Source organism: Clupea harengus, unplaced genomic scaffold, assembly GCF_900700415.2.
Source record: "Clupea harengus unplaced genomic scaffold, Ch_v2.0.2, whole genome shotgun sequence".
Classification (NCBI taxonomy): Eukaryota; Metazoa; Chordata; class Actinopteri; order Clupeiformes; family Clupeidae; genus Clupea; species Clupea harengus.
Genome location: NW_024879741.1, coordinates 13,611 through 28,043, shown reverse-complemented (window position 1 = coordinate 28,043; position 14,433 = coordinate 13,611). Strand labels below are relative to the sequence as shown.

The 14,433-nt window shown below is 41.0% G+C and overlaps 2 protein-coding genes across 3 annotated transcripts; one reads left to right on the top strand and one right to left on the bottom strand.

Moving 5' to 3' along the window:
* Positions 1-681: 681 nt before the first annotated feature.
* On the bottom strand, positions 682-2,436 carry ccl25b (chemokine (C-C motif) ligand 25b). The gene is made up of 5 exons (XM_042704836.1): positions 2,377-2,436; positions 2,086-2,174; positions 1,648-1,765; positions 1,275-1,402; positions 682-1,173 (listed from the first exon to the last, which is right to left on the bottom strand). Exons 2-4 carry the CDS (start codon positions 2,147-2,149, stop codon positions 1,303-1,305), a joined length of 282 nt encoding a protein of 93 aa, XP_042560770.1. The 5' UTR covers positions 2,150-2,174; positions 2,377-2,436; the 3' UTR covers positions 682-1,173; positions 1,275-1,302.
* Positions 2,437-9,841: 7,405 nt separating this feature from the next.
* On the top strand, positions 9,842-14,094 carry ctns (cystinosin, lysosomal cystine transporter). 2 transcript variants are annotated; one of them, XM_042704831.1, is made up of 11 exons: positions 9,852-9,870; positions 10,085-10,182; positions 10,340-10,418; positions 10,514-10,601; positions 10,724-10,827; positions 10,983-11,120; positions 11,210-11,309; positions 11,497-11,616; positions 12,317-12,487; positions 13,261-13,378; positions 13,536-14,094. In XM_042704831.1, exons 2-11 carry the CDS (start codon positions 10,125-10,127, stop codon positions 13,679-13,681), a joined length of 1,122 nt encoding a protein of 373 aa, XP_042560765.1. In that variant the 5' UTR covers positions 9,852-9,870; positions 10,085-10,124; the 3' UTR covers positions 13,682-14,094. The 2 variants fall into 2 exon arrangements, with proteins under 2 accessions (XP_042560764.1, XP_042560765.1); XM_042704830.1 differs by having other exon boundaries at positions 9,842-10,182.
* Positions 14,095-14,433: the final 339 nt, after the last annotated feature.

The window sequence follows — 14,433 nt, the reverse complement described above, 5'->3', positions numbered from 1 at the left end:
ACTGGAGGGTGTGAGAGGAGAATTGCCCGTGGAGCAGAAGAGGTCACTACTGTATCATTCTGATCAACAAGCTCTGACTAGTTCTTCTTCTTCTGTCTTTCTGCCTTGTGTAAACACTCTCACTCTGGCACAGTAATATATGTTTAATACAATTCAAGAATTGAACCAGGTGAGAGAAACTGAGCTAAATGATTCCCACAGGAAGCAGAAGCAGTGAATATTATAAACGAATGTACCATAAACATGCGTCTACTGTAGGTGTTGCACCATACCAACCATACATATACAGGAAATACATTCCTGGTCATAATTCTTCAGTGTCAAAGTATAAATTATGTTTAAGGATGTTATTGGATTGGATTTTATAATGTTTAATTAGCTTTGTGAGTTGTATTTTATTTCTTGTTCGATCTTGTTGATATTTGAAATGAATATGATAAAGGATGTAAGTCCAACTGCACAATAAGAAAAAATGGCTTTTTAATGTTAATGCAATATTTTTACATTTTCTGGTGTGGAAACATGATCAAAACAATGAAACAGGCTTTGTGGATTGCAGAGAAATACTGAGGAATACTCTCCGCTTTAAAATACATCATGGCTGTAGACTTAGAACACCTTTAGTTGATATATTTAGCTGATCTGAAAGAACACTGGAATACATATGAATACACGTGTACATTTTTGTTCATGATTTTATTCAATAGAATACACATGACAATATAACACTGTGAACACATGGACATTCAGTTGTGGCACATTTCCTTATCTGAAATATTCAGTAAGACAGAGAGATCACATTCAAAACATTCTCTTATTCACAGTTCAATAAAACAGTATTATGAGTATAAGTAGTTGAGGATTAAATGCATTTTTATTTGAAGCATTTACTGAAAACTCAACCTTCTGCGAAGTAGTAATCAGAGATGCCTTCAGGCGTACGGTTACACTAACAGATACATTGACTGTGACATATACTGTATAAAAGTCATATGCTGTATAAAAGTATGCAGAATGCCAGTGCGTGAGTGTGGCATTGATGTCAATATTTTGGGATTGAATTACATCCTGACAATTTCATCCTGAATATACTCAGTAGAATGCTGCTTATTATAAATGATCCTCTTAAAAGATTCCGACTTGAGAAGACTTCCAAATCACGCTCTATGGGGTCTGACAAAAGAAGAGACAAGAATATTGGTCTATAGTTATGTTGCCACATTTATAATATTTCAGTTGGGAGTATAAAGCTGTGCACAAAGAGAAAGAAGTACCTCAATTATATCTTGCTCCAACTCCAACTCACATCTTTTTATTTTTTGATTTTACTTGATTGATCAGATGTTGCACCCACTGCTCCCGAGGATTTGCACAGAAAGATTTTGTACTCCTCAATGTGAATCTTCAGTATAGAAAACAATACAGATCAAGTTCAGTTTAGTAAAGAAAACTGGCTATTTCTACACAGTGTGTGTGTGTGTGTGTGTGTGTGTGTGTGTGTGCGTGTGTGTGTGTGTGCGTGCGTGCGTGCGTGCGTGCGTGCGTGCGTGCGTGCGTGCGTGCGTGTGTGTGTGTGTGGTGTGTGTGTTTATGTTCATTCTTTAGCAATATTGGAACATTCTGAATAAACACTTTTCAAGCACTCACACCACAGCTGGGATGTTGCATCCTCCATCTGTTTCCTGTATCCTGTATTTGTCAACCTTTCTTTTGGTGGACTTCTTCACACCCTTAACATATTTCAGACAGCAGTTCTCATAGGAGCCTGGTTTTCATTTAAAACAAGGACAAGAAGACAGTGAAGTCAATTTCATACAGTAGCTATGTTAGCCATCAGTGATGGTAAAGTTGATATTACAATATCGCTGATAAACATCACAAAATAAGCCGACAGGACTGATAACATGAAAAGGGAATAGGTAATAAATTAAGATATTTATCTTGAACACGACACGGTAAAGTAAAATGTTAACCATGCACCTTGCTACCTTAGCACAATTTGGCCATTCAACATTTGCCTGGTTTTTGCACTATTCCAACAGATCCTCAGTTGAGACCTTTACTGCACATGTGAGAGACACTTACCTTGGGCCAGGCTTGGGTACAGGCACGCCAATAACAGGACGAAAAATAGAATAGAGAACTTCATGGTTTGATTCCCTGGAGGTGATAACCTGTGAAACATTAACTGTCTTTCAATAACTGACCATGTGTTATGATCCAGAGAGGAAGTTATCAGGTAAATCCTTCCAGTGCATAGCAAGATCATGCAAGATTTGTCTAAAACAAAGCTGTAGGCATATTCCTAAATATTTTAAAACATTTTGAGATTTATATATACATGCAAATACAGTTTCAACAGCCACAAAAACTTACGATAATCAGTGGTAGGCACTGCTCTGATGGTTTCTGTTCCTACTGACACTTGAAATCTTTCTCTTCTCTTTTTATAGTACATATTTACATACCGTTACCTACCACCTGACTTGTTCTTCCACGCCTCTCTCTGTTCCTTCTCAGATTGTTGATCGAAACGCATTATTGGCTGTTTAACCGCAGTCTGTTTTTTTTTTAGAAAGATCTAAGACACTGGGAACTCAGAGGATTTGATTGCAAGCTGCTCTGAAATCCAAGCACTGTTGTAATCATTCTTTTCTCAGATTTATTTGTTGTAGTTGGATCAATTTTAAAATGACTGATTTTGAAACCACTCTCAATTTGTATTGCAAAAATGTGTAACATATATTGAATTGGAATGATTCTGTGGAACTCTTGTTAATGTGACCCTTAGTCCTATGTTGTGATTTGTAGCCAATTACAAAACATTACTTGCTATTGTATCAACCTAAATGTGGATGATGTGTTAAATCACCTGTGAAATGAATTGTCAATCAAATTTTTCCTCTGCAACAAAGTTAATTAATTGCATGAATGAATACTGTAACTGGTAGTCCTGAAATTGATGTTCTTTCAGCCTGGGTCACACCAAGCCCAGAGCTATTGCACAATAGTGTGCTGTTAAACACTTAAACCATGACAGGTGGTGCAGTGAGACATAAAGTAGCGTCTTGCCAATAAAAACATAGATCTAATCCACAGATCTTGAAACAAAAAAGAACAGTTCAGAACTTTAGGGCAAAATTGCGCAATCATTTCCTGAGCGTAGCTAATTTCCAATTTCTACATGTACTCTCCGAGTAATTGTAGATTTTCTTGTCTCTGTCAATGGGCTTGTCACAACACATTTATCATTGTCAGCATAAAGTGTGTGGCTGAAAATTATACAAGATCGAAACATTTGCCGATTTTGAGACCTATCCGTAATGAATACAGGCAATGGAGGTTGGGTCATGTTGTGTCTTTTGAGTTGGGTATCTATGTTGGCTTAGCCATAAATATTGCATATGAATATTACAGCCATAAATATTTGGTAACATACCAAATTCACCCATCCTGTAAACATGAGAGATGTTTTTATGGTTTGTAATATGTTTTTTTGGATGTCCTCATTATAGACTAATTTCACAATTAATATTCCTTTAACAAACAAACTTTCACAAACTTTCATGGAAACCCTTGAATGACCTCAACAACTTTTCAACTGTTTACAAAACTCAGCTTCAATAAACTCACTTTGTTTAGACAACTCAGTATTAATGACTCAACCCCCATTTTCCCCAAGTATTGCTTCATTCCAGGAACAATGTTTGGCACTAGTATCTGGTTTCTGGTAGTCTGGTGTCTCATATATCGGGCATTAAATAGGGATTCCAGTAATATCCATCATGTTTCGAAATTCTCATTCTCATCCAAAATCCTTATCAAAGTTGAGAATATTGTTTTTAAATGTTTAACAAAAAAGTAAAGCACACATTTTATTAATTATAATTATATGACTTATCAGCAATAGAAAGGTAAAGTTAATTTTATATTCAATATTTGATATTCAACATGTTGAAATAAGATATTTCACACTTGCATTGATTAACGTATTTATGTCAAAACCAACTGTGACATATTTATATTCGCAGTGGTTATACGTCCTAAGGCCTTTTAATCATTTTTTTTATGTTTTATTGCTTTTTTGATCACTTAAACAATCCAAATCCAATTGGTTTCCTCACCTTTTGAGCTTTTGATGTCAGACTAACTGTAAGACCTACAGACTAATGTTCCTGATATGAGGTGCAAAACACCTTCAACTTCATTCTATAAAGATTTTTAACAAATAATTAAAAATAAATCTATTTGGCTACCTGACCTTTTGACCCTTTGGCCTTTTGCACAAGGTAAGAAGGTGAAGGAGCATGAGAGATTTGTATATCTTTAAAGGGTTTCAAATGAGAAATGTGTTTACATGAGTTTGCATTAACATTAACAGCCTTGTGACATACCAAGGACATGAAGCACTGCTTTCACTTGTTTCTTTGATTTCAAAAATGGAAAAGGTCCGAGGATATAATGCATTTAACATAGTTTACTTTGAAATATTTAAAAGCTTTTAAAAAACTTGACTTGCGTTACATTAAAGTCTGTTAACTGTATAACAGTCGGTGTGACCTTAAAAGGTAATTTAGTCAAGTAGATTCAAAGATAGGTAACCCCAACCCTAACTAAAACAAATATGCCTCCAGACACATCAAGGATATTAATCTGTAGTCATTTAGTTTGACCTCAAAAGGCCTGGAGGCCAAATGTTTTTTCATGTCAAATGTGTTTTGCAAAAAGAATAGCTCTGTGACATGCCAGGAATAGTAGTATGCATGCATCACAGGTGTTTTGACTTCAAACGGTCAAAGGTCAGGTGGGAAAATATATTTATTTGATTATTTGTTTCAAAAATCTACATCAAATCACGCTGATTGTTAAGGATGTTAGTATGTTAGTATGCATCACAGGTGTTTTGATTTATTTCATTATTTGTAAAAAAAAAAAAATCTATATCTAGATCGTACCGATGGTGTTTTGTGAAAAGAGGCAATGTGAGATATGAAAGGTCTCAGTCTGTGCACATCACAGGTCAGGTGGTCCAATAAATACATTTTATTATTGAAGATTTGTGTTTGTTTTTTAAATCGACAAATTCACGTCAATGGTGTGTAGCGAAAATAAGCCTTGTGACATATCAAGATTGCCACTCTGTCTACATCACAGGTGTTTTAACCTCAAAAGGTCAAAAGGTCAGGGGGCCAAATAGATTTATTTAATGTATTAGCCTTGTGACATATCAGGAATGTTAGTCTGTATGTATCAAACTTAGTTTGACCTCACAAGCTCAAAAGATGAGGAAGACAAATGGATTTGTATGATGTCAAAAAAGTAATAAAGGATTTAAAAAATGATTAAAGGACCTTATGACATATGAACAATGCCTGTATGAATAATCATAGTTTTTGACATAAATACGTCAATCAGTGGAAGGGTGAAATACATTATGTCTAATATCGAATATTGAATATAAAACTAACTGCAGCATCCAGCTGTGCACCCCATTGACAGGCCACTCAAGAGACTTGGGGACCACAGAGAGGTCACCCAATCGGGTATTCCCAGAGTTCCGTGGGGGCGCATGCACAAGGAATGCACTGACAGCTTCTAGTTCTCCCAAGCCGGTTTCAAGGCTCCCCTCATCACCCCAAAATAAATCCGACCCACTTCTGTCCAGTTTGTTGGTCAAGAGAAGTTGGAGGAGAGCATCACCATCGGGAGTTGCGTTGGACGATTCAATATTAGAGAGAGACATTCTTCGTTCTCTTCGTTCCACCATTGTTCTTGCCGTGCGTCGTTCAGAAAGTGAATGTTTGTTATATGTGTGATTTCGCGATTTAGTCTGTATCATATCAACAGTAGATAGAATATCTGTTAGTTCATGTAGTGTTGTAATCATTCACTGTCTTATCATATTTCAATCAGTTATTCCGCTATATCAAAGAGTTACCGTTGGTAACGGAGGGAATGGAATGTTCACAGTAACGCAGCACTGTGTTAAAGGAACAGATCCACATTCATGTCATAGCCATAATATTCATCATGTATGTAATATATTCATTCTTGTTGTATATAATTGTTCATATTTGTATGTCTTGTTATTTATATCATTTTTTATAGAAACCACGATTCAACACGGTCATTTCTAACCGGACAAACCTGTGGCGAATGGCACCTATTAAATCAACCATCATAGATGTCTGTTTGGGATTCAGTTACATATCCCCCTCCTTTTCATGGTCCTTCGAGCCGGATTGTGCAATTACCACAGTTAAGGATGTCATACCCAGGAGGCAACGCCCGTGCTCGCCGTCATCAGCCCCGTTACCTAGATGACTACTTGGTTGAACTTCCAAGGCCACAACTGCCTCAGACACACACACTCCAAGACCAAGCTGTTGGAGATGTCCCAGCGCCCCCTGCTGGACAGACACCGCCAAGCCTCCTCCCAGAGGCATTCCTCTCAGTCCTGAAGGAGAGAGATGCAGCAGATGTTCCACGCCCTCTCACTGCGTGCATCGGCTGCACCACCAGCTCCATCCAACAGCTTTGTTGCTCCCCCATCAGGACGACCCTATGCCAGGCTTCCAGTCCCGAAATTCACATCCATGCCGCTGCCAACCAGGCAGCCTTTCATCCAGCCAGTGGATGACCTGCGCGATGTGCCGTGGCCTGCGTCCCATTCTTCTCCACTGGCTGTCCAACCAGATGGTGACACATTTCCGCCACCACCTCTGCCAGTGTCATACCACGACATGGTCAGTGCAACAACGCAAAGATTGGCTTGGCAGGTGCCACACCCACATCAACCGCCACCACAGCATGTGGCTGAGCTGACTGACCATATGCGGAGTATGCACATACGGCCAGAGCATAGCCTGTCTGCTCCTGCACCGTCATTTCAGGTGCCAATGCCGGAGTACATGGTGCCAGAAGACCCCCGCCAGTTTGCCCGCTTGAAGCTGGCACTGGAGAACATCCGCATTCACTCCAGAGCACCGCTGGAGGAGCGACCAGACCGCCAGAGAGGAGCCAGAGCGAATCAGAGCCCAGCCGCGCGTTCCACCACTGTCCTGTTTGGATGTGATCCCCCTGTTAAGGCAGTCGAGCCCACCAAGCCAGCACAGCCCCCACCACGGAATACAGAGCAGCCCAAGAAGTACTGCCCATTCTGTGACGACATCCAGCACTACTTCAACCAGTGCACAGTCTTCAAGCAGCTGACCAAGGATCAGAAGGTGAGCTGGATAAAGACTGGGAAACGGTGCTGAAGGTGTGTAAAAAATCACCAAGCAGCGCAGTGCTACCTGAAGGCCAGATGCCAGAAATGCAACTGGACACATCTGGAAGTGCTGCATGAGGTGAACACGAGAACAGAGAAGCCAGCCCCCGAAGCCAGTCAGCCAGTCAGCCAGTGACATACTACCTGGATCCTGCCAGGAGGGGTAGCTGTGTGCTGCTGAAGATGGTGAAGGTGTGCCTGTACAATGCAACAAGAAGATGGAGACGTACGCCATCCTGGACGACGGATCCAAGCGCACAATCCTTCTTCAAAGTGCTGCTCAGGAACTGGGTCTTCACGGTCGGAGTGAGGATCTGGCACACAGAACCATCCGTCAGGACATCAGGGCTGTGACAGGGAGGTTCACACAGAGTTAAAAGCGAAGCACTATTCATTTATTAACACCTAACAGGAACACTAACAGACCAAACTACGGTGAGGTGTGGCAGTCAGTGAATCAGTAACATTAGCGTGTATGCCTGCATGCTGGGTCAGTAAGTGGAGTGTGGTATCTTAAGAAGTACGTAAAGATGAGCCTCATACTCCTTAACCTGAGCTTTGCCATCAGGTGACCAAGCCCTGGCAGGTGGATGTCCTGCCTTACCGGAATGAGAAGCTCATCACACGGTCAAAACAGGACACAGCAGCTGTCAGGACACTGGAGGATAAGACAGTCAGAGTGGGGGTGGATCGCCTGCCTCTTCAAGCACTCCGACGTTCTGTACTGGGCCACCTGCGTGGGAAACGGCTGTGTCAGGAGTCCATCAGTGCAGAGGCTCACAGCAATGAGAGTAAGGAGTCTTCATGGCCAGCAGGTAGAGACGTGTCATCCTTCCACGGGCCTGCTGACCTGCAGAAATCACTCTTCTGTGGACACACTTCTGTGACCAGTGATCAGCCCCTTCCCGAGGTGTCAGCAGCTACCACGAGCTGCTGGAGGCCTCTATCAGAGCAGGTCATGGGGCGGCCACGCCCACAGACCCCACGGCAAGCTGAGATTGCTCTCCTCAGGACAGTTCAGAGAGACTGCTTCCCGGAGGAATTCATTCTTCTTTCCACAGGGAAACCTGTCCCTGCAGCCAGCAGACTGTTCACATTGGCTCCTGAGTACGACGCAGAGGTCCAACTGATCCGGCTCGGCAGGTGTGAGGCCCTGGAGGAAGACACCTTGCATCCCATTGTGCTGGACACTCATCAGCCCATCCCCAAGCTCATCATCCAGGATGGTCACAGTCATGCATCCAGGTCCGGAAAGGGTGTTTGCTAAGCTACGACAACGGTTCTGGATCTTGCGGGGGAGAGAGGCCGTCAGGAAGCACCAACATAGTTGTCCTTAGTGTCAGACAAGGCGCAGCAGCCCAGTCATCCCTAGAATGGCTGACCTTTCACCCTTCAGATTGCGGCTTTCCCGGCCGCATTCTAGTTCCACAGGTGTGGTTGCTTCGAACCATACCTCATCAGCATACGGACAGCGCAGATCCAGGTCAAGGACCGGTCTTACGCGGCCCGTTGCCAGACTCATCAGACTCCCATCACTCCCACAGGATACGACTGGCTAATGTCAGGGCGGCTGTTCAGAAGGCTGCCACTACCATCGGCATCCAGCTGTGCTTCCCATTGCGCAGGACACTCACGAGACTTGGGGACCACAGAGAGGTCACCCAATCGGGTATTCCCCGAGTTCCGTGGGGGCGCATGCACAAGGAATGCACTGACAGTTTCTAGTTCCCCCAAGCCTGTTTCAAGGCTCCCCTCATCACCCCTAGATAAATCCAACCCACTTCTGTCCAGTTTGCTGGTCAAGAGAAATTCAGGAGAGCATCACCATCGGGAGTTGCGTTGGAGGATTCTTGCCGTGCGTCATTCAGAAAGTGAGTGTTTGTTATATGTGTGATTTCGCAATTTAGTCTGTTTCATGGCAACAGTAGATAGTAGCCGATAAAGCCCCCCACTTACGGGCTACATTGCCCGAGGGGACACAGGTTCAAGTCTGGCCTGATGTCATTTCCCAATCCTCTCCCCACCTCTTCTCCGCCTCGCTTCCTGTCATAACTTCAACTGTCCTATCCAAATAAAGGCATAAAAAGCCCAAAAATAATCATTCACTGTCTTTCAATCAGTTATTCCGCTATATCAAAGAGTTAGCCTACTGTTGGTAACGGAGGGAATGTAATGTTCACAGCAGCACTGTGTTAAAGGAACAGATCCACATTCATGTCATAGCCAAAATATTCATCATGTATGTAATATATTCATTCTTGTTGTAGCCTATATAATTGTTCATATTTGTATGTCTTGCTATTTATATCATTTCCATAGAAACCACGGTTCAACAAGGTCATTTCATGTTCATCCTGCTATTCAAGGCTTGAGAGTGTGTGTGTAAATAAATACAGTTTTTACATTGTCATCGGGACTTTGACATAATTGTTCTAACCGGACAAACCTGTGGCGATTGGCATCTATTAGATCAACCATCATAAATATCTGTTTGGGATTCAGTCACATATTATATCCCCCTCCTATTCATGCAGCATCCGCTAAACGTCACGTTCAAGTCAGCTGAGCAGGGTCATATGACCAACTGCAACCGCGGAAGAGTAAGGCAACAAAGCAGGCTGGCTAACTTCCGTATACCCTTTTCAATTCAAGCGTATGCACTTTAGTTGTTGTAATGTAGATGATTAGCCCAGCCAGACGAGGTGAAATAGCGTATGAGTCACTATTTCGGATTGTCGAAAATAAGCTTAGCACTTGGCTATCTAAATTGAGTTAATTTCTTCATATGAGAGTATCGGCTTGTCTTGTCAACAGGTGTACATGTCCTAACATATTGTCCTGCAGAAAACTGAAGATGTCCGCAAGTGTCCGATTATTTTTGTCAGTAGTCTGCTGTATGGTCGTTGTATGTGGTGAGTGACACTGAATTCTTAACCCATAGACATAAACGTATATATGCCTATGTCTGAATCCCATTAAACATAATTGTTAACCCCTCTGGTAGAATGAGGATCATCATCTTACGCCGTTCATTGAGACCATGAGTCTTTTTGTTGTTCTGTGTTTCAGACTCAAGTGTGCTCCTTACAGCCCCAGGGACTGTAGATATGGAGCAGGGGTCATCTAAAAACATTACCATACATTCAAGGTAATCTAACAGGGATCACAAATATTGTGTTATTGAACATATGTTGAAGGCTTTATACCGGGAACCTTGACTTTTTCCATTCTTTCTTCATTTAGTGCTCCTTTGAATGTCACTGTTACCATCCATTTCAACATCACCTATGCATCGAAAAATGTCACTACGATTATTGGACTGCCCAAACAGGTAGGGCTATCTTTTAATTGCTACCGTTAGGCCTATATGTAGAGCTGGCTCGATTTGGAGTAATGACAAATGACTTTGCATTTTGTAAATCTCATTTGCACTTGCTTGGCTGTTCATTACAGGTTTTTCTTCCAGCTGAAAGTACCTCAGCTCAGTTTGAGGTCCTGTCAAAAGATGTAGGTCAAGTCACTGCCTACTTGTACAGCAATGATACAGAAATATCCAGGTACTCCCGCCATATGATTCACTGATCTAAATGATTAGCCATCGGTGTGTTCTATTTCATCTATGCCATACTGATATTGTATAGTGTACCAAACGTGTATGAGAAGTTTAACATATGTATAATACATGCATACTCACTATGTTGTCTTTTGCCAGTCTTACAACAAGGATCAGATTTCTGATGGTCAGAAGTAGCATTCTTGCAATAATCGATCAAGTTATTGGCTGGATCTACTTTGTGGCATGGTCCATTTCATTCTATCCCCAGGCATATGAAAACTGGAAACGGAAGAGGTACTGTCTTGATCAGATTTCTGTCTTCTCAAAATGGGCTCTCAGTGGGTATCTGTGATATCTGAGGCTTTCTGTGCTTTCCCTTGTAGTGTTGTGGGCCTGAACTTTGATTTCCTCGCACTCAATCTGACAGGATTCTTTGCCTATAGTGTCTTCAATGTGGGCCTCTTCTGGGTGCCGTACATTAAAGTAAGAGCTTCCACCTACTTGACAGCCATCAATGTTGTTGAAAAAAGATTTGACCTATCTAGAGCAGATGCTCAGATAAAGTTGCGGTCTTGGTAGGAATTCAGGACAGCTTGTTTTTCTTTCTTTAAATTGCATGCAATACTATGGATAGAGGCTTAAATACGAGGTCCTTGTCTTTAACTGACAGGAAGAGTTCTTGGAAAAGGAACCAAATGGAGTGAACCCTGTGGATGCCAATGATGTATTTTTCAGCCTCCATGCAGTACTTCTGTGTTTGGTGTATATCTGCCAGTGCGTGATGTATGAGGTGAGAAGCTGAAACACATACCACAAAATGAGGAAATGCCACCTTGGCCTGTTGTACCTGGTATCGTCTAAATGTTTGTTCAACTGAAGGGACTTGTTTACACTTAGCCTGTGATCCTTTATGCTGAAATCAATATGCCAGTGCATCCTTAGAATATTAAAGGTGACCTATTATACTTTTCAGTTTTTTCCCTTTCCTTTAGTGTGTTATATACTTTTATATATATACTGTGCTTGTAAACTTTACAAAGTTACAAAGGCCAAAGTACATGCCAGAGGGAGTAACTCTCTTACACAGAAACTGCATTCTTCAGCTGCCTCATTGGAATTCCAGTCCTTTTCCTTAATAGGTCCTCTTTAATGTAAGGCCCTGAAATTGCAACCTGGACATTGGTTATACAAGTTATTTGTGCTTCTACACTTGCCACATTGTCCGTCCAGCTCCAATGTCAGAATGTTCAGCAACTTATAATTTCTAATTAATTATTTTTATAGGGAATAATTGATTGTGTTCCTGTACAAGATGTCCAGCTGAGTCAAGTAGCACCATAGGGAATGACATCAGTAACTAATCAACTGTAAACCATCTGTTTGAGGGTAGCAATGGCTAAGGCACAAATAACAATATATCGAGCACTCTATGTAGATTGCAGGCTGTATTTGTGCATTTGTTAGTGTGACTTTGTTTGGTTGCCTTACAGAAAGGAGGGCAGAAAGTGTCGAAGGTGGCCATGTTCTTACTAGCTGTGGCCTGGACTTTTGCGCTAGTCTCCCTCTTCGTGGCCGTAGCTGGAAAGATAACCTGGCTGGATTACCTGTACTTCTTCTCCTACATAAAACTGGCTGTCACTTTGGTCAAGTACATCCCTCAGGTAGTAATACCGACTTAGCCTTCCTTTTCCATAATTTGAATGGTAAAGGATTTTGTGGTGCGTTTCATTTCATTTATCAATTTTAGGTCTTGCCTGCATTTTGTATTTCCTGCATGTGTAAGTGAATACACTTTAAAACTGCTGTGGGTATTTTTATATAATATGAACAACATGTACTGAATATATTTTTAATAAGCTAGGTGGCTTAAATTCTGGTATCCATTATGCAGGTAGTAGCCAGGCTCAACACATCTCCCTCTGTTCACTTAAGTCTGAAACCTGTTCCACTGGTTTCAAATTAGGCCCAGGTCACAACTTATGGTGTCTTTGCATATTGATACTAATCATTAGCTCACATCACGAGTTCTCAGATATTAATGAAGCAAAGATAAACGCCCCAGTAGAGAGTCTTTTGAACTGCTTGTTCCCAAACTATTATTTAAGTGAAATTTTTGTGAAAAACCCAAGAATTGGCTTTCACCTGGCTGCTGAAGTAGACAGTAGATGTCTAGTAAAAGAAACATGAACAGGATTTCCTTGGCCTCTTAAATCATTGGCTACCATTTCAACCTTAAAACTTAGAGATGGGCATCCCCAGCTGCCAATTGTTTTCTCACAGAGAGGTAGGGTTATGTTTTTCTTGTGCACCCTGTTAGGTGAAAATTCAGTTTAGAGAAATCATTTAACTATTCACCTACATTATCTTTGAATGTATAAATAGTTTGAGGCAAAATTTCATGCAAAATCATAACACCCTGGGCTGTCCTTTTTAGGCCTACATGAACTATCAGAGGAAGAGTACAGAAGGCTGGAGCATTGGCAATGTGCTGCTAGATTTTACTGGAGGCAGTTTCAGCATCATTCAGATGTTCCTGCAGTCTTACAATAACGGTGAGGTTTCACAGGACGTAGCCAGACACACAACACAAAACACATTCACTGTCTGTGTCTTGGTGTAACTTTGGGTGCATGTTTAAGTGATCAGTATTTCCTAAATCTAAAATATTGTAAATGATTAATGGTGTTTTGTTTGTTGGTTGAATTACAGATAAATGGAGACTAATTTTTGGAGATCCCACAAAGTTCGGATTGGGTTTGTTGTCCATATTTTTTGATGTGGTGTTTATTTTTCAACACTATTGCTTATACCGGACGGCAGGATCACAGTATGAACCAATGCAAGACCAAGAGTAAGACCGACTGACGTTTACTTTTCTTTTACATACCACAAAGACCTTGTCATGATTTTTTCTAAATTTGTAAGTTAGTTAGTTTAGTGTTAAATTTAAACTCCAGTCTCATCTTAAGCCACAAATTGACCGTGAATATTCTTCTTGGTACTACCACATGTATGAATCCTCAAGTGAATAAGAACATGTTATATACTGAGATATACTCCTGATTTTTATCAAAATGTAAACTCAAATTTTGAATTTTAGATTTGATTCACATATCAAGAAAATTCGATATATTTTTACAGGCGATCAATTGTCCATGTTTTCTTATATTTGTATTCCTAGGTCATAACGTCACAAATGTCACAAATGGTGTTTGTCTGTGTTTTTGTAGTTGTTTTCAAATAAAAGGGAAAACTTTAGAGTAAGGTAGTAGGAGTATTCAGAAAAGATTTTCTCCTTTTCATATTGGTAAATTGGCCTTAAAAATGCATGCATGCTAGAAGTCAAATGTAGGATCAAGGTGGTTCTGTTTAAGACTGCTCTTGTCTCTCCCTATGTTACCTGGAGCACAGCATTTTGAATGGTGATTGTTGTTTAATAATGACATTTTACAGTAGTGCAAAAGCTCTCAGGTGCAATGGACTACAGACATTTGATACTTGAATATGCCCATCTTGGCTCCCTGATATCTGTGGCATTTTAAATACTCCAGGTTTGGCCTGTTCTATCCTTGCTGTTCTGTAGGCAGCAACTGGAAACATACAGTGC